Source organism: Trichosporon asahii (assembly GCF_000293215.1).
Source record: "Trichosporon asahii var. asahii CBS 2479 unplaced genomic scaffold scaffold00018, whole genome shotgun sequence".
NCBI classification, from domain to species: Eukaryota; Fungi; Basidiomycota; class Tremellomycetes; order Trichosporonales; family Trichosporonaceae; genus Trichosporon; species Trichosporon asahii.
The window spans coordinates 927,682-949,719 of NW_014040906.1; the positions used below are offsets into that span (position 1 = coordinate 927,682).

A 22,038-nucleotide genomic window follows, 5' to 3' on the forward strand; every position below is an offset into this window, starting at 1 on the left:
TCCCGTCAATTCCGCCAAGGTTCTCGCCCCTCCCATCAACGTCACCAACCCCACCTTCACCACGGATGGGGAGGCGAAGAGGAAGCGCCGCCGCCACTCGAGCAAAAAGCTCGGCGACGACAAGGACTCGGACCTCGCCGTCCAGTCAGCCCCAGCCCGCCAACGTCAGCAGCTTCTCTGCGTCGGCGAGTACGGTGGCATCCTCATCAGCTGGAGGGTCTGGTTCGCGTGCGGCTGAAACACTGCTCACGCTCAACCGCGGAGCCGGCCAGGGTCCCTCCGTCTCTTCGCTTCCCAAGTCCCAGAGGCGGGAGTCGATCAAGCTCCATATGATCGACGCCGCGGCAAGGAGCGGAACCGCAAGAAGCGCGCCGAGGCCGCCCGTGCCAAGCACGAACCCCGTCATGGTGATGTTTCGGATCCGCCTCTCAGCGACGTCACAGACGTCGAGGGGCCGGAGCCCAGCGTCGCAGGCGAGTCCTCCGCTGCAGTTCCCTCGGAGGGCGCCGATGAGCTCAACCCCCTGGCACAGTGGCTGCTGGACAAGCTGGACGGTCAGCGCAGCAGCGGGTACAAGGGCAAGGATCCGTTCAAGATTCGCTCAATGAGTGCCTCAAGCGAGACATTCAACGGTCTTACCGAAGGTTCGTGGATCCTCACAAGCTGCCTCCATGGACGCAGCAGGTGGTAACCATAAGATCATTGCTGACAGGAAGCTGCTCGACCCGATGCCAGCACTGGAAGCAATGCCCTCTACGGCAGAGATCAAGGAATGGCTCCTCGGCAAGCGTCCGCCATTCTGTGTCACGGACGACATTGTCGAGTCCGATCTCGTGCATCCTCAAGTGCAGCGCCTGCTCAACTCCGAGCATCGCATAAGGGCCGCATGGGTCTCCCCCGATTTGAGGGATCAGATCCACTTCATCGACGGAACCAGCACGCCGGCCTCCTTCGCCCAGCATGGCCCGCCCAACGTGCGCGGTGTTCCCCTCGCGTTCAACCTGCTCAAACGCACGAGCTTGGAGGAAGTCGCCCTGTTCACTTGCGTCTCCCTATTCGAGATGAACCAGGAGGATGGGTTCCAGGTGGATGTGGACGGGATCGCGGGGCTGATGATCTGGTTCGCGGCACCAGACGTTGCCTCTTGCCAGCCTAAGTATTTGACCCCGGGGCAGAAGACCGGGGTCATGTCTGAGGTGGAGAGCAGGCGAGCTTGGCTGTGGAAGGGTGTAGGCGCGTCCCCGGGGCAACAACCACTGCCTCCAGCCAACATCGAGGGGCAGATCTGCTCCTGCCCCTGTCCCAACTCTGACAGGGTAGGGGAGGTTGCGGCGCAGCTCCTGGACGAGGCTCCGCGAATCGACACAGGCAGCATGCCTCGGAACGCGGATGGGGTACCGACCCTCTTCTTCGGCCCCGAGACGCCCACGAAGCAGATCGCTAGGCTGCTCTGTGGTGCTCTCGGACGCGTGGAGGAGTTCTGTGGTGCCCGTCACGCATTCCGGTCCGAAGACGACGAGATGGCGGTCTACCGCTTCTGGTTGGGGGTGGCCAAGAACCAGGGTTACCCCCGGGCGGACGGCACAATTGGCGTGCGAGATGTGGCGACCGGGCTGCCTTTGGTCATCGGGTGGACCAACCACCCCCTGGCCGCGTCCATGCTTGCACACAGCGTGCACAACAAGCCCTTCTCGTTCTCGGGCCCCGACCAAAACGCTGTGTTCGAGCTCTGGGCGGTGAATCGCCTCCGCTACTTCTGGCGAGGCTCGGCCCTCCTGGGTTTCCTCAACGAGATGCGGGACTGCATCCTGCAGTTCCGTGACATCCTCGTCGAGCGGGGAGTGCGTGCCCCCAGGCGTGATCTGCAGACTCCTGGGGCGAGGCTCAAGGCGCTCTGGCGCCGTAACTCAACGACCCACTGGAGATGGCGATCGAGGAGCCCGGGCGCGCGGCGCGCTTGCAGGAGGAGTTCTTCCTGCACGTCTCGGCACTTTCCGATAAGGGAAAGAACGGCTGCCGACACTGCGGGAGGAAAGCTTTGAAAAGCAAGGACCTGTGCCGCTTGTGCAACAAGCGGTGGATTCCGGTCGAGCAGGCGCAGCTCGCCGAGAGCATTGTCGCCTCCACCGGGGGAGGGAGGGCTGCGAGTGCAACGACCCCTCCTCCACTCGGCCAGCCGACCATGCCTCCCACTTCGCCGACATCTCCTTTCAAGGTGTGCTCGGGGGTGGAGGCTGCTGAGGGAGTCACGTTCTTCGGCCTCCATCTCCCGAGAGAGTGCGGGTTCTGCGGAACAAAGCGGAGCTCCGTATGGAAGCTCTCTCCAGGTATGATCACTGTGAGTACACCGCGTAGGAGGTAGTGTCGCTGGCAAGAGCTGACCCGATAGATGTGCCGCAACTGCTCTGAGAAGGCCAGATACCGCAAGAACGCCCGCGGGCTGGACGTCCCCGTCATCAACGCCCAGCAGATGGGGCTGTCAATGTCACTGTGGGTGCTCCCGAGGCAGGGCTCCGAATGCCCAAGAGAAGGATAAGCCGAAGAGAGGCCGCAGCGTGAGTTCTGGCGCACTCGAACGCATGAACTCGGACCGATATCAGATTTGCGGTTCCTGTTCCTCGTCCTGATTCGAGTTCGGGCTGGAATCGGCGGCCGGCACCGGGCATGACGCAGCTGGGGGTGATCTCGCCTCCATCGGCGGCCGCAGCGAGGTCGGCACGAGTACTGCTGACCTGGAACGCACCGTCGTTGTCGCCATGGAGGATGAGGATGAGGATGAGGCCGAGGCCGACGAAGAAGTCCCCACACCCTATGGTCCTTCCTGGACCTTCTGGTCCGTTGACCACCTCAAGTACCGCGCGCGTCGCGAACGCCGGGTGCGGACGCCGAGAGCTGGGAGTCCGTGGACGGAGGAATCCGAGGCAGAGGAGTCGGACTCCTCCAAGTCAACCTCGGGCGCTAACAAGGAGGGCGTAACCTGCCCTCTTCTTTCGGTCTCGGACTTCGACTCCGATACTCCACCCTTTTTCCGCAGACGTCGGGACAGCTAGCTCCCCCTGCAGTGCTGGGCTTCTGGCTTGTCGAACGTTTGGACCGCCCACAGCCGAGCACCGCGGGCCAGAAGCTCAACGCTGCTCTGGATGATTTCCTCCATTGATATGCATGGCCCGATACTCAAGCGCAAGCTCTCGTGGCGGCGTCGACCGCTGCAGTCAGTGGAGGCCGAATGGCGACTGGTCGTATCCCAACGGCGTGTGAGCGGCGAACGTCAGCTTCGACAGTCCGGCCGGTGGTACATGCGCTGCGGCTATCATCCGAGAAGGCTGCTGCACCAACACCCCCGGTGACCGCAGTTGGATGGTGTGGGGCACTGGTTGAAGGATAGGCAGAGAAGTCTTGTCCAGAGTGAAACGCAAAGGGCTGTGCTTCGCGCAGTTCTCAGTCACTCCTCTCAGACCGAAAGTCAGAACTTCAGAGTAAGATTCTGAGGTTGCTGTGCAGGTTCGACGGCCGGGTGAGACGACGCGCCACGGCCGTTACACAGTTGAGCGGCCGAGGACGAGTAGGTAGCATATACGCATGCAGGGCTGGGGCGTTGAGCTGGGAAGAAGGATCCGCCGACGATCAGACTGACAGTTTCACTTTCTGACTGCTCAGTTCGCTCCGCAGGCATCGATGAGGGGCAGAGTTGCTTGCTCGTCGGAGGGCTGCACCACGCGGAGTAGTGTCAAAAGCCGTTAATTAGTCATGTCATGCGAGCCGAGTGGAAGCGATGATCGGATTGCACATAAGCCTAGAACAGACGTTCGGAGCACGCTGAGCATGCATAGTTGCCGTCGCCACCCGTTACGTCGTAGACGGTCGAGCTCCAGGCCGGGAGGCCGGGAGGGGCGCAACGATCAGCAGGGCGCAGGAACGACCACCGCAGCGCTAGCGCTGCGCCCCTGCCGATCCAGTCGACCTGTCTCAGACGATCAACGTGGCGGGGCGTCGACGTGGCGAGCACTCCTCTGCGGATGGCGAACTCGAACTCGAAGTCGAACGTCGTCAGTCTTTCGAGAGAACTTGTTTGCGCATCGAGCATCTTCAAGAGCAGATAATCTCAGGTACAGATTAGATAGCTACCACGTGCGTTAACGCCGACAGAACGAGCGAAGTTCATGCATTGGTAACTCCGAAAAAATCTCAAATTCGATGTGTGGCTATGTGGACGGCCAGTTAAGTTCCGCCCAAGGTGAGCCCGGAGTGTGCCAGCCCCTCGCTGCTCGCTCCCGCAGTGCGGTTGTCTACCCTCTACCACCTTCAACCTTCTCTTGCTTCTAGCCTTCAACAAAACTCGAAAAGGAGACCGCCATGTCGTCCAGCTCCAATCTCAGCATCCAGAAGCGCCTCGCCGCCTCCGTTGCCGGCGTCGGCAAGCGCAAGAGTAAGTGTGAAAAACTGAGCGAGAACGGGTCAGCAGAAGTGGAGATCGGCGGCGAAAGTTTTCAGGAGGACGGGAACCGATATCGAGCACGACCGCGCGAACGACATCGACAACCCAGCGACCGACGAATGTGATGGAAATTTGGAGGAGATGGAGCTGGCCCGTTCCTGCATGAGGTCTCGAGACTTTTGATCTAACATTTCCAGTCTGGCTTGACCCCCAGGAGGCTGCCGAGATCGCCCAGGCCAACTCGCGCTCTGGTGTCCGCAAGCTCCTCAAGGACGGCCACATCATTGTCAAGCCCACCGTCATCCACTCGCGCGCCCGCACTCGTGAGCACGCCGCCTCCAAGCGTCTTGGCCGTCACACCGGTGCCGGTAAGCGCAAGGGTACCGCCGAGGCCCGTATGCCCACCAAGGTCCTCTGGCTCCGTCGCATGCGCGTTCTCCGTCGTCTTCTCCGCAAGTACCGCGAGTCCGGCAAGATCGACAAGCACCTGTTAGTATTCGAAGACGCAGAATATATCTGCGATGACGAGATTTTGTGTACGCATCGCTGACATTCACAGCTACCACTCCCTCTACCTCAAGGCCAAGGGTAACGCCTTCAAGAACAAGCGTGTCCTGATGGAGCACATCCACAAGGCCAAGGCCGAGAAGCTCCGTACCAAGGCCCTCGCCGACCAGATGGAGGCCCGCCGCATCAAGAACAAGGCCATGCGCGAGCGCAAGGCTCAGCGTCTTGCCGAGAAGCGCCAGGCCATCCACGAGATCGAGCGCGAGGAGGAGCAGAAGTAGATTCAATCTACGCCTGTAGGATAGTCATGGAGCCCCCGGGGTACACGCATAATCACCAGCAGTTGCAGAGCAGGCATCAGGTGCCATGGGTCGTCAGAGATTGGGTGGGTCTGGGTCTGGGTCTGGGTGGCAAAGGATGGGAGTCGGTCGGAGCTCGGAGATGGTGCTCTGAGTCGACACGTCTCGGGTCCGAGGCATGTGTGAATCACTGATGACTTCTTACATCCGGCACATTCTACAACACGTCCTTCAGGCTCGTCTTGGCCGAGCCGCGCTCGAGCGGCTTGGGCTGGTTCGGGGCCGGCTTCCAGCCGATGAAGAAAATCATCTGGAACGTCGCCGGAACCGTGCCGTCCTCGTTTCCGTAGAGTTCTGCTGTCAGCTGCGGCTACAAGGGCAAAGCTATGAGTCGCCACTAACCTTGGTAGATGGAACTGGCCGCGAGAAGGACGTCACGCGAGATGTGCGTGCGGCGGCCGAGGATGGCGTTGGACTCGCCCATGTCTCGCAGGTCGGCCATCAGCTCCCACATGCTGGGGTAGTTGATCGTAATCTCGTCCGTGTCGACGGTCGTCAAGGTGAAGCCGGCGCGGTTCAGGAGAGACGGGGCGTCAGTCGCACCTGCGTGTCAGTTCAACAAGAGGTCGGTAACTCACTGATCATGGGGGAGACGCGGTTGGCGATGCCTCCCCGACGCTCCTGCTCAGCGAGCTGAAGACTTGTGCGGAGCTCGAACAGCGTGTCGCCACCAAGCACGGCGGCGATGAACACGCCGTCCGGCTTAAGAAGGTGCTTCGCCTGCGTGAAGGCGCCGACAATGTCGCCGACCCAGTGCAGACCGCCGGCGCTCACGATCGCGTCCACCTTGTCCGCGTATTTCTGCAGCTCGGGGTTGTTCAGGAAGTCAGACGTCGAGCACTGAATACGCTCTGGAGGATCTTTTGTCAGCTACAGAGTACCAGGAGGTAAGCTCACAGAGGAACGTCGAGTCGTCATCACGGTTCAGCGCCTCGCTAGACGGCTCAACCATGATCCACTTCCGTTTCTCCTGACCCATGACACCTCCGGGCTCCGTTGACGGGTGCAGCTTGTCTCCTAGTACCTCCTGAAGCATACGAGTCAGCTGTCCCGCATGTGACGACAGCTCGACAACGATCGCCGGGGGAGTCTTCAGGTCCTGAGATTAGCGGCTGATTGCTCTCGACCAAGCAGCCAACACACCTCGATACGCTCCGTGATCCTGTCGGCCACCTCCTCACGGATGTAGTCGAGAACTTGCGGGTCCTCCAGTTCTCCAGCCTCCTGCTGTTCCCTCAGTCGCAGAATCGCGCGGTCCTTCTGCCGCGTCTTGCCGTCTTCATCGAAGACCTCGTACGCCTTCGCGGGAGGCGGAGTGTCCGGCGACAGGCTGGCGTAGGCGCGGTGCAGCGGCAGGGCGAGCGGCCGAACGGCGCGGATGGGAGCCACAGATGCGGCGATGCGGCATCCTAGTCGGAGTGCTGAGCGGGCGAACATGGTGCTTGTGTTGTTGTGAGCCGAAACACAATGCAGCTCCCACAGAAACCTGGTGATGCAATGTGAGCGACCTCCACCTGAACTTTCCAGTCACCTGCGAAACGCAGGGCAGGGGGTTTTTACACGTCACGGTCTGTTTCGGCGTATCAGTCTTCCTCCGTCCCTCCGCTCCGTCCCGACCAATGAACACTGTTGCGTTGCGTTCGACATCTGCATACACCTCTCAACGATCGAAATGGCTCCCCTCCAGGTCAAGTACAAGGTCCAGCCCGTGAGTACAGCGCACGCGAGGAGACCGCATACCCAGGGACGCCGACCGCGAACGAGCGATACTCGAAGGAAGCATGGAAAAGCGTCGGATCGCACGTTGATCCGCACGTTTCGGCAAGATGGAATAGAGCTCGGTTCTCTGTGTGTAGACGACGACGCTCTCGGTCGCATGCCCGAACGGTCTCTCTCGCTAGCCTCGGATTTATGGAGCATTCGCTGACCCCGCAGCACTTCGGTGGCCTCACCCCCGAGTATGTCTCGAATGGAAATAACGCGCGCAGCTCCTGACACAGATAGGCTCCTCCGCCCCTTCCGCTCGTCGCTCATCGGCTGGAGTGTCACCGCCGGTGTCGCCGTCTCGCTCTTCATGAGCCCCGTCCCCCTCTTCCAGAAGGACGTGCTCCAGAAGATCCCCTTCGTGAGTACTCAGCTGAGTCGACGGTTCGGATATTAGCTGACCCTGCAGCTGGCCCCGTACTTCACCGGTAAGCTTGGAGCGACTCTCCAAGGGACGATGACTGACCCACAGACAACACCCCCGAGTCTGACAAGCCCTTCTAAACTGCTCATAGGCAAACAAAATGGGCGAATAGATATGCATGGGCTCGTTGAGAAGCGAATCGTTAAGCGGCAGCGTGGATAAGGTCTCGGCTCATTCCCGACAGCGAGGAATGCGTCTTTCGTGTCCCTCCTTTGCACGACGGCTGCACGGCCGTCTGTTCCCCGTGCGGCATGCGTTTTTATCGTTCGGCGCGCAGGATCAGTCGGATTCCGGGCCGCTCTGGCATGCCCGCGAGATCGCTAGTGGTAGTGTGGAATGCCGGTCCTTTCTTGTCAGACAAGGTGCAACGTTGTCAGTTTACCTCAACGGCCGTTTCGGCAGCGTAGCTCGCGCAGCGCGGCCGGCGTACGCGCGTGGCAAGGTATCGGGGCGTGTCTGCGGGAGGCAAGCGTATGCGATTCCCAGAGACTTGTCGGCATGGTATGCGATGTCTGCCACCAGATACCCTCGGTAAAGGAGGTGTCCGTTCTCGATCCGACAATTGAGGACTGGTACGGCATTTCGGTGTGCATTGCTATTAGACGCAGAACAGATACCCAGATCTTCTTGCGCGGACGGAGGAGGGCGAAGGGCGATTTGTTATTGTTGCAGCGTCGAGCGTCAGCAGCTTGCGGAACAGAGGTGCGGCACATGATGGGAGTGTCCGAGACTTCTAAAGGGGACAGGTAGGCCCAGTCAGACGCGGGCATCGCGGGCCGGTCAGGTGCGGTCTGGAGGTTAGACGTGTATGCAGTCAGCCGACCGCGTCTGTCTACGTGCGCCTGCGTCGTAACCGCCCTCTCCCCAACGTCTAGCATACAGAGTTCGCATGGATCGAACGATATGTATACATTTGTGCGCAAGGATCAGCGTTGAGTGTGTCGAGTCGCAGGTTAATCTACGTATTCACACCGAGGAAGTGCAGGAGTACGTGAGACACAACCCTGTTACGTATTCGCACCTGTATCCTGTCCTCCGTTGGCCGTCCGTTCGGTCCGGCGTCGTGACCTGGCCTTTGACCATTTCCTTCTATCGACCAACCAACCCACATCCAACTTCTTCCTATCCCGCCCTCACACCCTCTGCCGCCGCCGCGACATCCTCGAGTCATCTCTGCGACCCCGTTTATCCGCAATCGAACAACTACGACGGCGGCTGCGCGCTCGACCTCGAGACCCATCCTCATTCACCGCCCTCCTCCGAATCGCCCAATCCCCAGCTTACCCTTCACCTCACTCACCGCCCTCTCGTGTACACACACCTACACCTTCATCTGAGTACCGCCCCTCTTACGATCTCCCCCCGGGTCTGTCTGTAGTGGCTGGCGCAACCTGGATTGCAGCCATTACTGCACGAACCCGGAGCGATAATCTCACATCTCACCTCTTGTCGGATGCCCTCTTCCACCAACCATGTCCGATCAACTACCACCACATAACTCGGCTCTGCCCGTCGCCGACGAACCGTCCATGACCGCCACCAAGCCGCGGCGGAAGGTTCGCATGATGGGGCATGGGCCGAGTACGCCAGATGAGAGCGAGCCGATCGTGACATTAGGCGACGACCGTGAGTCTTCGCGTGCCGCGCAGCCGCGCAGCAGACAACCCTCCTTTATAGCGACCAGATCTATATCTGGCGCATCGAAGACGACGGTCCCGCAAGCAGAGGCTAACGACGTGCAGATATCCCCGGACATACACGTTCTTCGTCGCTGACAGGCACAACGGCGCAGCCCCGCCATTCGTCGACGTCTCAGCCCAAGCTGACTCGATCCAACACGTACGGCCGGTCGTCGACCGCGAGCTCATCATATAACAACTGGAAGTCCAAGTACCGCGACGGCACCAACAGTACCCCTCCCAACACAGTACGACATCAGCGTTCCAGCAGCGTTCGCCGAACCCGACCTGTACGCGAGTTAGCTATCGACATGGCCGACGCAGATGGATACGCGCGCGCGTTAGATGACTGGCGGTCCGACGACGATGACGATGACGAGCTTGAGAGCCACCCCGTGAAGGCCCTCGTCGCCGAGGCTGTTCGACAGGCGGCAACTGGCGATGGCGAGTCCACCCCCGGTCCGCATCACCACGGCGCAGACATTGCGCACATGGGCGTCGGGCAACCCAAGTCCCTTATTCTTGCGACACCGCCGCCCGACGCAGCCGGGCCCGACACAGATGAGGGGCGGGAACGCATGGAGTGGCAAAGCATGCTTGCCAGTGTGCTTGGAGGCGACATTCTGCGCGGCGAGAGCTCGCGTATAGGCGTCGAACTTCCGTCCGGCAAGACATATCGCAAGGCCCTTGGCCAGAGTCTGTGGTGGCAAATCCGAGCCAGGCTGCGCAACCGCACTGAAGAAGAGGAGCGCAGACGAGTCGAGCAGCGCCGCAATCGCGTCGTCGACACCGTGCTCGAGGAGATTGACAACTTTACGATCAAGCACGATGGCGACGTCAGCCCCCTCGACCAGGTGGCGTACATTCTGGAGAAACTCGCTATCGTCGAGTCTCTCTACCCGCACACTCACGCCTTCAGGTTAGACAAGCCGCTCTACAACTCTGAGGAGTTTCAGGCCAAGGTCGATGCGCTGTCCGCTTGGTACTCGATCGTCACCCAACTACAGACCCAACTGCGGACGTTGCAGCTTTGGACTGGCACGGAGGATCTCGACATCACAAAGCCGAACACGACCAAGGAGGAGCCGCTCGTCGGCGGAGGAGGGAACCGCATCCACCCGCTCGACTCGAAGGCGCTCGCGCACGCCAAGGACCAGACGGATGACTCAACCTTTGTCGATCGCATTCTGAAGGAGGACTCGCTGCGACGTACCTTTGAGAAGCGAATTTTCCTCGACCAGATCGCGATCCTGCAGAACGCCAAGCAGACGGTCATCGCGCACCTGCCCATGTTCGAGCAGCTCAACCTGCCCGACTTCCAGTATGAGCTGCTCAAGATCGTGTCGTTCCCGGGGCGGCTTATCATTGAAGCGCTCAAGACGCGTCTGCGTGCCGCCGAGCGCCTCTCGGATCCGGATCTCATGGTCATTGACGATATGGCGAGCAGCTTCCGAAACTCGATCGCCTTGGCAATCGTGATCCGACGCCAGTACGAGGAGATCACGTCGGTCGACCCGGAAAGCCGATGGGCTCTGCCCGAGAGCTTCCCGGATTCCTATCAGGACGTTATCCTCAAGTGCATCAAGATGTTCTTCAAGCTTCTGCACTGGAAGCTGAAGAGCGGGTCCAAGGCCGTCTACTTCCGCGAGACAGAAGTCCTCGAGGGCGAGTGGACGTTCCTGTTTGATGCGGCGGAAGCTGTCGAGGGCGTCGACCTCGTTGTCGCGGAGAGTCTGTGTTCATTAACGAACAAGCTCATGGTCCGTGTTATCAACTACTTTGAGAACTCGCTGCATGTCCCGATCCCGACGGACGACGACGGCCGCAGCAACGTTCATGCGGGATCTCCGAACGACACGAGTCGGCAGTACCGAGACCAGCAGCCGATGACGACCGAGCAGATGTTAGTGTGGTACGGAAAAATTCTAGACGCAATCAAGATGCGGTTTAGGAAGCTGCAGCGCTTCGCGCGCCGACTGTACCAACAGTTCGACAATTCAGCAGAGTACCTGCTCGAGGACGAGGATACCGAACTCTTTGTCGAGCAACTTCAGGAGTCAGGGCACTTCCTGGTGTACACCAACGTCTACGAGGAACACGGCACTTACATATTCGCAGACGGGTCGCTGTGGGAGCGGCCGGCGGATGTCAAGCAGCTGTTGACTCGCGCGTCGTCGCTGAACATTTCCCCCGGCGCCATGAAGGCTCGCGCTTCTGTTGGACTTAGCGAGTACGACGACGAGTCGGACGAGGAGGACGCGCAGTATATTCTGCTCGTGTCACCCCGCCAGAGCTTTGCGTGGAAGGGAGCGGTCATGACCCTCGATGTCGGCACGAAGATCGACTATGCGCTCGAGGACAGCCGCATCCGCCTCGTTGCCGACGGACCGCTCACCCGCCTCGAATACTGCAAGATGCTGTTCACCCGCTCGTTCATCGACCCCGACACCGAGACGACCATCTTCCAGCCGCAGTGCATCGTTGACGCCCAATCACACCTTCCCAAGGTCAACCGCGAGCTCAAGAAAATTGCCCGTTCCGCACTGCGCCTGTCCGAGTGTATCATCGAGTCGGCCGCCCACGTGCGTAGAACGCTTCGTGGTGCGCCCGGCACGCAGGACCTGATCGAGAACTGGTATTTGTTTGCGAGCGACCACGGCCATCGCGTCGCCCTGCACATGGACAACAGCGCCTGGTCGCGGTTTAGTCGGTTGTTGATGCGCCTTGCGATTAGCTGGGTCAGCTTCATCTGCGACAACTGCGACCCCACGGACCGCAAGACTTTCCGTTGGACCGTCAACGCTCTCGAGTACGCGATGCTTATGACGCGCGGTAACAACATTCTCCACCTGACGAAGCACGAGTTTGCTCTCCTTAGGGCGAAGGTTGCGAGCTGCATGACGCTTCTCATTTCGCACTTCGATATCCTCGGGGCGCGCTCCAGCATCGAGGCCAAGAAGGAGGCCGAGCGCCTGGAGACGCTCCGCCGCATGGCCAAGATGTACCAGCGCGACGACGATGACGATTGCCTCCTGCCCCGCGTTCCGTCCCCGACGAGCGCCAGCAAGATGCAGATGCAGGTCGATCGCTCCCTCCGTATCCCGCGCCAGGAGCGCCTCGAGCTCATCAACGCCCTCGATCAGCATCTCGCCGGGCAATCACACGAGCAGCACCTTATTGGGCGTGTCCTTGATGAGGAAGTGTCTGAGGACCGCGCCCTCGTGTTCCTTGCTGCGAGCTCGAGCAACATCTCCCTGCGGTGGCAGCAGGGCGGCTTCATCGGTGGCGGCGCCAACGGCAGCGTCTACCTCGGCTTCAACCTCGACTCGGGCGGTATCATGGCTGTCAAGGAGATTCGCGTGCAGGACATTACCAACTCGCCCGCCCTCTACAAGCAAATCAAGGACGAGGCGGACGTAAGTTGCCGTTTTGAGATTCGAACTGACAGGCAGGTCATGCAGATGCTCTCACACCCAAACATCGTCGACTACTACGGCATCGAGGTTCACCGCGACCGTGTCTACATCTTCGAAGAATACTGTCCCGGTGGCTCGTTGGCGAACCTGCTCGAGCACGGACGTATCGAGGACGAGGAGGTCGTCATGGTGTACGCCTGGCAAATGCTACAGGGTCTGCAGTATCTTCACTCCAAGGGTGTCGAGCACCGAGACGTCAAGCCCGACAACATCTTGCTGGGCGCTAACTCCGTCCTCAAGTACGTCGACTTTGGTGCGGCCAAGGTCATCATTAAGGGTAACCGTACGATGGCGAAGACGCGCGCAATCAAGGGTGGTGGCGGCGGCGACGCCGGTCCCGCAGTCATGAACTCGCTGGCCGGAACGCTGATGTACCTCGCTCCGGAAGTCATCAAGGGAGGTGCCGGCGCTCTCGGAGCTGCCGATATCTGGTCCATGGGCTGTGTCGTCCTCGAGATCACCACTGGCCGCAAGCCGTGGTCCAACCTCGACAACGAATGGGCGATCATGTTCCACATCGGAATCGCCACGCAGCACCCGCCGCTGCCGGACCCGGGGCAGATGTCGGATCTCGGAATCGACTTCATCCAGCAGTGTCTCACCATTGATCCGAATGCGCGCCCGACGGCCTCAGAGCTCATGCACCACCCGTGGCTGTCGCTCATGATGGAGCTCACGATGCAGCCGGATCAGTCTCCGACTGCGTCCAGTGTGCCTTCGCTCATGACGACTACGACGGGTGATTTGCAATCGCTTGACTCAGCCACCACCTACGACCTCACACCGCAATCCGAGCGTCTGCCTAGCGGCGAGCTCTCGCATTCTTCGCTTGCAGTCTCGCAGGCGACGAGCTCGTATCACACCCCCGAGAGCTCATCCAGTAACGTGCATTTGAGCGGGACGGCGCCTAGCTCCGAATCGCCTTTGAAGCTGCACATGGAGGAGATTGCGCCCGAGCAGCAGCCTCTGGTTCATCCGCAGCAGGAGGCGTTCCCACACCAAGCGCAGCAGCAGCAGCAGGCTGAGTATGCCCAACTTGCTGAACACGCCCAGCTCGCTGAGCAGGCCCAGCATGTGTCTCCGCCGATGCCTTCGCATCTCCCGCCGCCTAACGCAATCAACGGCATCGACTCCCGGCTGGAGCAGCTGATGCTGAGCGACCCGCTGGCCGAGCACTCCGCGGGCGGTACGCCCACGCAGTGTGCGACTCCGGTGGCGCAGCAGACGGAACGCGCCCCCGAGTCTTAGTTGGACGTCGGCGGATCGTGTTGGCTGACGGGATTCATGTAGGCTGGTTTCGTGCTTCTGGTATCAAGGGCTTCTAGGGCCTCGATCGGTTATCGATACGGGTGTCATTTCCACTTCTATCTCACGCAAGACATGTTTTTCTCTTTCATTTTCTCTTCCTTTATTGTTTGGGCGCTACGTGTATGTTAGTTGTATGTATCGCAGGTTGTTGGATCATTGCCGAGTGCCGTTCTCAAGGCCATTGTCCTCGTATGTCCTGTCTGAAGTCCGGGGTATGCCGGAGGCCGGAGTGCTTGAGTGCGGAGGTAAGCGAACGCCTCACTCAGACTGATCGTCTCGGACCCGAGAGGGAAGGACTAGGTCAGGTGGTCGTGAGAGGGATGTGCATGAGTGACAGAGGTCTGCGTCGGTCACATGGACTGACCTGCAGGAAGCAATGTCTTGGACTCGTTTATGATATTCATTGGATTCAATGGGTCTGAAAATGCCACCACCTGTTGCAGGGCCAATCGGGGATAAGAGTACTGGTCAGGATCCAGGACGTCAGCCCATGAACAAGAGGCGTCGTCAGGATGTATGAGGGCCGCAGGCTGGAACCAGAGTGAGGATCACTGGGCCATAGAGCGCACCCAGAGCAGTGAAGGTGGGCTCAAACAAACTCGCAACCTCACGGTGGTGGCTCTTTCCGCCTCTAGCCCAGAGGAGGATTTTTCAGCGGACGCAGAATAATTTGCCTCCGCCCGTGGAATCTCAAGCCTGCAGAGTCCCTCGTGGCTGAGCTCACTGCTCACTGGCGCTCTGTGGCTCTGGCGCGCCTGGCGGGCCTTGGGCCGTGGGTCAGACTATGGGCTCTGGGCTGACGGCTGCCTCCCACCCCCGCCGCGTCCTTTTGTCTGCTCTGCCATCCTTTTTGTGTTCTCCAACTAGCCGTCCCATCCAGAGAGAGATCACTAGTTGCATCTTCCAGGTGAGTCCCCCCACCCATCGCGGACGGGTCATCCATCCTCGTCGCCGTCACTTGCATGCGCCCCCTCCCATCGCCGACATGCATGCACCATCACAGAGAGTGCACATACCCCGCGACATGGCTTGACCCTCCCCCGCCCAGCACAATTTTGCATCGCGCGCTGACTCAAATCCTTCCCTCGTCGTGTGGCCACCCATATCACTCCACCTTGCTTCAAACCTCTGTCCGTGTCCTCGACCTCGACATCCACCACACACCTGCCATCTCCATCGCATGCTTTCTTGCACCTAACAGCTTCCAAAAAACCCACGTCAACGCTTCTTAAACCTACGTGGTCGAATCCACCCTAAACCCTCCATCAAAAAAACTACAACCCAACAAAAGCATCATGTCTGCCGACGCTACCCCTGCTGCCACCCCCGCCGCCGCGGCCCCTTCGTCGCCCACCCCCGCGGCGGCGTCCCCTGCCCCTGCCACCCCCGCCGCCGAGGGTGCCGCTAAGCCTGCTCAGCCTGCCCCTACCTCTACCACTGGCCAGCAGCAGCCCGGCAACAGCGCCTCGCTCTACGTCGGCGAGCTCGACCCTTCGGTCACCGAGGCCATGCTCTTCGAGATCTTCAACATGGTCGGCCCCGTCGCCTCCATCCGTGTCTGCCGTGACGCCGTGACCCGCCGCTCGCTCGGTTACGCCTACGTCAACTACCTCAACGCGGCGGACGGCGAGCGCGCCCTTGAGCACCTCAACTACTCCCTGATCAAGAACCGTCCCTGCCGCATCATGTGGTCGCAGCGCGACCCCGCTCTCCGCAAGACCGGCCAGGGCAACATCTTCATCAAGAACCTTGACGACAAGATCGACAACAAGGTAAGTGATTCTTTTTGCTCTTATCAGCCAGCATCACACCCGGCCCTTACTGCAAATGGGAATGGGGCTGCGCGGAAGCAACAATGCGAGGTCGAAGGCACGTGCTGACTTCTAGGCTCTCCACGACACCTTTGCCGCCTTCGGCAACATCCTCTCGTGCAAGGTTGCCACTGACGAGAACGGCAACTCGCGCGGTTTCGCCTTCGTCCACTACGAGACTGGTGAGGCTGCTGACGCCGCCATCAAGTCGGTCAACGGCATGCTCCTGAACGACAAGAAGGTCTACGTCGGCCACCACATCTCGAAGAAGGAGCGCCAGTCCAAGGTCGAGGAGCAGCGCGCCAAGTTCACCAACATCTTCATCAAGAACCTCGAGCCCGAGTTCACCCAGAAGGACCTTGAGGACATGTTCAAGCCCTTCGGCGAGATTGTTTCTGCTGCTCTTTCGGTGGGTGAGGATGGCCTCTCTAAGGGCTTCGCCTTCGTCAACTACACCACCCACGACGCGGCCAAGAAGGCTGTCGACGAGCTCAACGACAAGGAGATCAACGGCAAGAAGCTCTACGTCGGCCGTGCCCAGAAGCGTGCCGAGCGTGACGAGGAGCTCCGCCGCATGCACGAGGAGCGCCGCCTCGAGAACGAGTCCAAGACTGCCGGTGTCAACCTCTACGTCAAGAACATTGACGACGAGTGGGATGACGACCGTCTCCGTTCCGAGTTTGACTTTGCCGGTACCATCACCTCGGCCAAGGTCATGCGCGACGACAAGGGTGCTTCGCGTGGCTTCGGCTTCGTCTGCTTCTCGCAGCCCGACGAGGCCACCCGTGCCGTCCAGGAGATGAACGGCAAGATGATCGGCACCAAGCCTCTGTACGTTTCGCTTGCCCAGAAGAAGGAGGTCCGTCGCCAGGCCCTCGAGTCGCAGATGCAGCAGCGCAACGCCCAGCGTCTCCAGTACGCCGCTGCTAACGGACTCGGTGGACCCCAGGGCTACATGCAGGCCCCCATGTACTACCCTCCCATGGGCCCCTACGGTGGCCCCATGATGCCCGTCCGTGGCGGTGTCGTCGGCTACCCCGGCGCTCCCCCCATGATGGGTGCCCGCCCCGGCCGCTACCCTCCCTCTGGCCAGCCCGGTGCCCCCGTCCCCATGGGCTACATGCCTCCCGGAGGTGCCGGCGGCAACTACCCCGGCATGCCCAACTACCCCGTCCGCCCCGCTGGCAACGCCCGTCCCCCTACCGCTGCCCGCCCCAACGGCTCGCCCTCTGGTGCCCAGCAGGGTCTCCCCCGTGGCCAGGTCCCCGCCCGTCCCCAGGGTGACGGTGCCCAGGCCGCCGCCGGCCAGCCCCGCCTCACTGCCCAGGCTCTCGCTCGCGCTTCGCCTGGCGAGCAGAGGCAGATGCTCGGTGAGGCCATCTACCCCCTGATCCACGAGTCCCAGCCCGAGCTCGCCGGCAAGATCACCGGCATGCTCCTCGAGATGGACAACGCCGAGCTCCTCCACCTCGTCGAGTCCCCCGCCGCTCTGACCGAGAAGGTCGACGAGGCCCTCCGCGTCCTCGAGGACTGGGGCAAGAACGACGAGGAGAAGCCCGCCGCTGCCGAGGGTGAGAAGAAGGACGAGGCTGCTGCCGCTGAGAAGCCCGCCGCCGAGGAGGAGAAGAAGGACGAGGCCGCCGCCGAGAAGAAGGAGTAAATTCCTTTTTTCTTTCATATCTCTTTTTCGCCCATCCTCCCCCTCTATCCTTCTCTATATTTTTCCAGCTCTTGTGTAGTTCTCCTAGACCGGTTCACCAATGTGAGATGTGTACGATGGTGTGGGAGCTGAATGCAACGAGTTCTCTCTACGAGAGCAGCCGAGCGCCGAAGGCGCGAGGCAAGCGAGTCTGCACTAACGATCTAACGAAGTGAGGGGGGTTCGTTTGGCAAACTCAAGAAGGAACCCGTGTTTAGGACGAGCGTCAACTGGCTGCTTATCCCGCGATGGCTTGAATGGGCGTCGCTCCATCAGTCGTCTGTGTCTCAGGCGGATCAGGCGATCAGAAGCAAGCGATGGGCGATCAGACAGGTGTGCGGCGCCAAGGGTGACGCAGACGCGCCGCGCGCAGTTCGCACCCCGTAGTCCGTAGTCCGTTATCAGCCTCACTCGACTCACCCGACTCAGCAAACTCAGCAGACTCAGCATGTTTCGGAGTTGCGCTCTCCGACCCGGAGACGTCCGCAGTGGAGTAGCACACGAGACGATGCCACAGCTTTTCAACACAAGCTGAGTAGTAATACAGGCCGCAGGATGCTGCTGCTCGGTCCGCCAGATCTGCTCGATCGTCAGTGTGGCACTCGGCGCTCAGAAGGATGTACTAGCAGCCCAGTATTTTGCATAAGATGTATAGGATGCACTACTACTCTCAACACACTCTACGCCAGCACAGACATGGCCACGGCTACGGCTACGCCTGCACGTCAGTCCGCGGAGGCCACTCATTATGCCCTCCCCCGCGTCCATAGTCGAGCACGCCCGAGTCGAGCGGGGGTCGGTAATACAGGGGTCCGTCCCAGACGCGGTAAAAGTGTCCGCCCTGGTCCTCCCTAAACTTGCTCGGCAGCCGCCACGGCGGCGGGATGTCCATCTCGCCAATGTGCCAGTATTTTTCCTCGTCGTTGCGATACTCGGCCGTCTGGTTGGGCAGGGGCAGGATGAACTTGCCCACCTGCAGCTCGGTGTCCGTCACGTCGCCGTGGTGCAGGCGCGCATAGGCCACGCGCCAGAGACCGCGGAAGCCGAGATACTCGCACCACCTCCACTTGTCCAGCGTCTCGATGTCGGAGAGACGCGTCTGCTCGTTGAACAAGAGCGCATAGGGCCAGGGGGCCGGCGCATTCAGCTTCGTCACGAGGTAGCCTAGGAACATGGTCGGCCGGTGGGGATTGAGCTGGAGTAATCGGGCGAGTTCCTTGGTCTGCAGCTCGCGGTCGAGCGCGTCCTCCTCCTGCCCGTTGTGGCTCACGATGACATCGACGTCGACGCCGTTAATGTCAAGCGTCGCGTGGATGGCGGGCGCGAGCTCGCCATGCGGGCTCGGCAACAAATGGTGCGTGCTGTTCTTGATCGGATACTTGCTCAGCAGGCACGCGCCCCAGGTATGTTTGTTCGGCCCGGGGCCCAGATCGACATAGTATCCGAGCTCCTGCGCGATGTACCGCGTCAGGTCGCGGTTGCCGTACACGAAGCGGTGCAGGTCCGTCTCGAGCATGCCGAGCACGTCCACCTCCATATCCTTGACCAGGCTCGCGATGCGGCGCTGGCTGTCGCGCCCCGGCTCGTCGATGCCGAAATGCACCGTGTAGATCCCGCCCGTGAACACGTTCAGGTCACCGTAGTACGGCTTCGGCGTCGTCACCTCGGCAGATTGCGCGTGCAGCCGAATGCCCGCCACGATGGCGGCAGACGCAATAGCGATGGAGAGGTAGCGCGTGTAAACTGCGCCGGTCTGGAGCCTCTTGCGCGAGCGGGCCGCGAGCCTCGACTCGTCGGGGAGATTCAGAGCTTGGCCCGCACGCAGCGCGAAGGGCAGCGGCACCAGCAAAAGCAGGAGGATGAAGCCCGTGCGTTCCCTAAGTACCCAGCCAAAGGGCACGAAGGCGTATGCTACTGTGAAAACACTGGCGACGTCGAGGAAACAGTTCCACGCCATTGCGTTTCCGGTCGTCTTTGGCGGCACGCCCGACGCGATGCGGATGAACGCCGGCGCGGCGGCAATCAGCCACACCATGAGCGCGACGCCGCCCGCGAACCCGACCCAGTTCGGGAACATGTACAGGCAGAATGCACCCAGGTACGGGACCGCGAGCACGACGGGGTCGAGCAGTCTCTGGATGGAGAGGGAGAGGGGGATGGCCAGCGCACACAGCGCGGTCACGATGCCGGCCCAGGGATGCAGCAGCGGCGCTCTTGCCGGGAAGCCGTCCCACGACCACGCGATTATCGTGCCGCTGTCCGAGAGGAAGGTCTGCGCGAGGTGCATGAATGCGCCGAGGCCGAATGTGATTGCGAGGCGCTGCGCGCGCGTCGTGCCCATGCGCCTGTCGTCGCGCTTGCCCGGGGCCGTCGTGGGCGGGGCAGCGAAGAGGCTGTTGGGGCGGAAGTAGAGTTCCGCCACGCTCAGCGCGGAGAGGAGGAGACCCGTCTTGTTCCACCCCCCGCTGTCGCTGTTCACGATCGCCCAGAACGGATTGTTCGAATAGCACAGGTACTTGCCCAGCATGCACAGCACGACGCCAGCGGCCCACATCCGCCCCGTCTGGCCCGCCTCGGGCGATCCCCTTGTGCGCGTCTGTTCCGCGAGGAGCGCGTTCCAGCCACACGCCATTGCGAAGAGGACACAGAAGAAGCGCGCCGCGACGTGTGGGATCGCGTACGCGCCCAGGCCGAAGACGTACAGCAGCGTGCGGTTCCAGAATACACCGGAGCGGGACGTCACCGCCGCGCGGTACCCGGGCTTGCTGAAGAGGTACGGGATGAGGTTGATCGTGATGCCCAGCTCGGAGCCCGTCAGCGCCAGAGACCACACGGACCAGTAGAAGAGCTGCACGCTGACGCCCGTGAAGACGGTCCACCACGCCGTCGCTGTCGTTAGCTACCAGCAGGAAGAGAGCGAGCTTACCGAACCAAATGTCCGAGAGGTAGGCTGCGATGCCGGGGTGGGGGATGGGCGAGGGACGGGACGGCTTGGCCGTCCAGTCCTCCTCCACGATCGGGCGCGAGGGCACGGGCGCGAGGTAGATGCCAACGGGACTTGCGTGTCTGCGTAAAGTGTCAATCTTACATATCTCACAGTTTGTACCAAGAGGAGAGTACAGTTTTGTACAACTCGGCGGGCCATCTCAAACGCACCCATTCTTGTCATCCTCGATCTCGGGACGGCTCGTGTCAATGACGCGGATCTGGAAGTTGCCGACCTCGAACACGGTTCCCGCGTCGAACGCCACGTCCCACATGACGAGGGACCACTCGAAGAACGCATAATAAGTGTACGCTGGTGGTTAGCTTGCTGCGTCGAACGGACCCACTAGCTCCCGGCATTGCCAGGCTGAGAGCAGTCTACTCACCTCCGGGGACCTTCTTAATGTTGTGCTGCACAAAGAGGTAGATCAGCGGCGGGAGACACCCAAAGAAGGCCGCGGCACACATGGCGCGCCACTTCTTCGCGCGCGGGTCCGTACTGTGCGCCCAGGAGAGGTACATCCACGGCGCGTCGAGGACGAGGTACACGATCATGGCGAGATCGTGGAGGTCGTGCTCGTCGCGGCTCGTGATGAACATCCATCCTCCGCACGCGATCGTCCTCGCCAGTCCGAGGCAGGCCTCGACATCGACCGAGCCAGAGGACCAGGGCGCCTTCTTGCGCCCCGTGCCGTTCGTGGGCGGGTCGAGGGCGACGTCGCTGTCGAGCTCGTCGTCGCTGCCCTTCTCGCCCTTCTCGACGGTTAGTCGGGAGCGGGAGCGGAGGGAGCGCTTGTGCTCCGTGTCGTGGGTGGAGGTGATGGAGGGCGAGGAGAGGGGAGCCGACAGGGGGCGGGAAGAGGGGAAGGAGGAAGAGGGCGGGTAGCGGTGCGCGAGCCACTGCAGGCCGAGGAAGATGAACCGCGGCGTCGCAGTGAGCGCGATCAGGATCTGGAACGGGGCGCGCGCAGCTGCGTGGTCGCCGATACTGTTTGTCAGCTCAGCATCTGTAGCTTGATAGCTGTGTGGAACGAAGGGGGGGAGGTAAGCCGCAGGCAGCAGCGGGCAAGAGGCTGCAAGCCGCAAGCCGCCAGCGAGAGATGGCTCATGGCGTTTCCAGGAGCCACATGCACATGGTCCATGCAGCACAGGGGCGCAGATGTCGGGGGCGTCCTGAGACGCTGACACCATGACTCATCGCTTGCGCCCTCGTTGCGCCCGGCGCGCCAAGTGTTTGTAGCTCCCGCCGATGCTACTGAGGCTACTCCAACGTGCATCGGGGCGTCGGGGCGTCGGGGCGTCGAAGGCGAGCGGCGGCGCGGCGGAGTCGATATATCCTGCTCGTCGCTTGATAGCTCCGCTCCGAGGAAGGCGCGTAGCCTCGCCGCCCACAGAATTGACGGCCCCGAACCACCACGCTAGCTCCCTCTCGGCCCATCCCATCGTTGGGACTAGCACCGCCAGCTGAATCAGCTACGCCCAGCCTAGCGGCCTGCGTATCTATTCTGGGTCCCGAGTGCTTCCTTCTGAGCTCATTCTGGACCCCTCTGCTCGTCTCTGCTGGTCCCATCTCGTCCGACTCGTCCACCTC

General features: G+C 61.2%; 5 protein-coding genes across 5 annotated transcripts; 4 read left to right on the forward strand and 1 right to left on the reverse strand.

The window, feature by feature from the left end:
- Positions 1-4,353: 4,353 nt before the first annotated feature.
- A1Q1_08267 (60S ribosomal protein L19) lies at positions 4,354-5,223 on the forward strand (the record flags this gene model as incomplete). Its single annotated transcript, XM_014326414.1, has 3 exons — positions 4,354-4,426; positions 4,633-4,924; positions 4,995-5,223. The coding sequence occupies 3 exons, from the start codon at positions 4,354-4,356 to the stop codon at positions 5,221-5,223; spliced, it is 594 nt and encodes a 197-aa protein (XP_014181889.1).
- Positions 5,224-6,973: 1,750 nt separating this feature from the next.
- On the forward strand, positions 6,974-7,569 carry A1Q1_08268 (uncharacterized protein; the record flags this gene model as incomplete). The annotated part of the gene is made up of 5 exons (XM_014326415.1): positions 6,974-7,009; positions 7,237-7,259; positions 7,306-7,426; positions 7,475-7,493; positions 7,538-7,569. The coding sequence occupies 5 exons, from the start codon at positions 6,974-6,976 to the stop codon at positions 7,567-7,569; spliced, it is 231 nt and encodes a 76-aa protein (XP_014181890.1).
- Positions 7,570-9,479: 1,910 nt separating this feature from the next.
- On the forward strand, positions 9,480-13,892 carry A1Q1_08269 (uncharacterized protein; the record flags this gene model as incomplete). The annotated part of the gene is made up of 1 exon (XM_014326416.1): positions 9,480-13,892. One exon carries the CDS (start codon positions 9,480-9,482, stop codon positions 13,890-13,892), a length of 4,413 nt encoding a protein of 1,470 aa, XP_014181891.1.
- A 1,355-nt stretch (positions 13,893-15,247) lies between these two features.
- On the forward strand, positions 15,248-17,423 carry A1Q1_08270 (polyadenylate-binding protein; the record flags this gene model as incomplete). The annotated part of the gene is made up of 2 exons (XM_014326417.1): positions 15,248-15,724; positions 15,840-17,423. 2 exons carry the CDS (start codon positions 15,248-15,250, stop codon positions 17,421-17,423), a joined length of 2,061 nt encoding a protein of 686 aa, XP_014181892.1.
- Positions 17,424-18,174: 751 nt separating this feature from the next.
- Positions 18,175-21,638, reverse strand: A1Q1_08271 (uncharacterized protein; the record flags this gene model as incomplete). The annotated part of the gene is made up of 4 exons (XM_014326418.1): positions 18,175-20,058; positions 20,165-20,528; positions 20,619-20,760; positions 20,834-21,638. The coding sequence occupies 4 exons, from the start codon at positions 21,636-21,638 to the stop codon at positions 18,175-18,177; spliced, it is 3,195 nt and encodes a 1,064-aa protein (XP_014181893.1).
- Between the last annotated feature and the right edge of the window lie 400 nt (positions 21,639-22,038).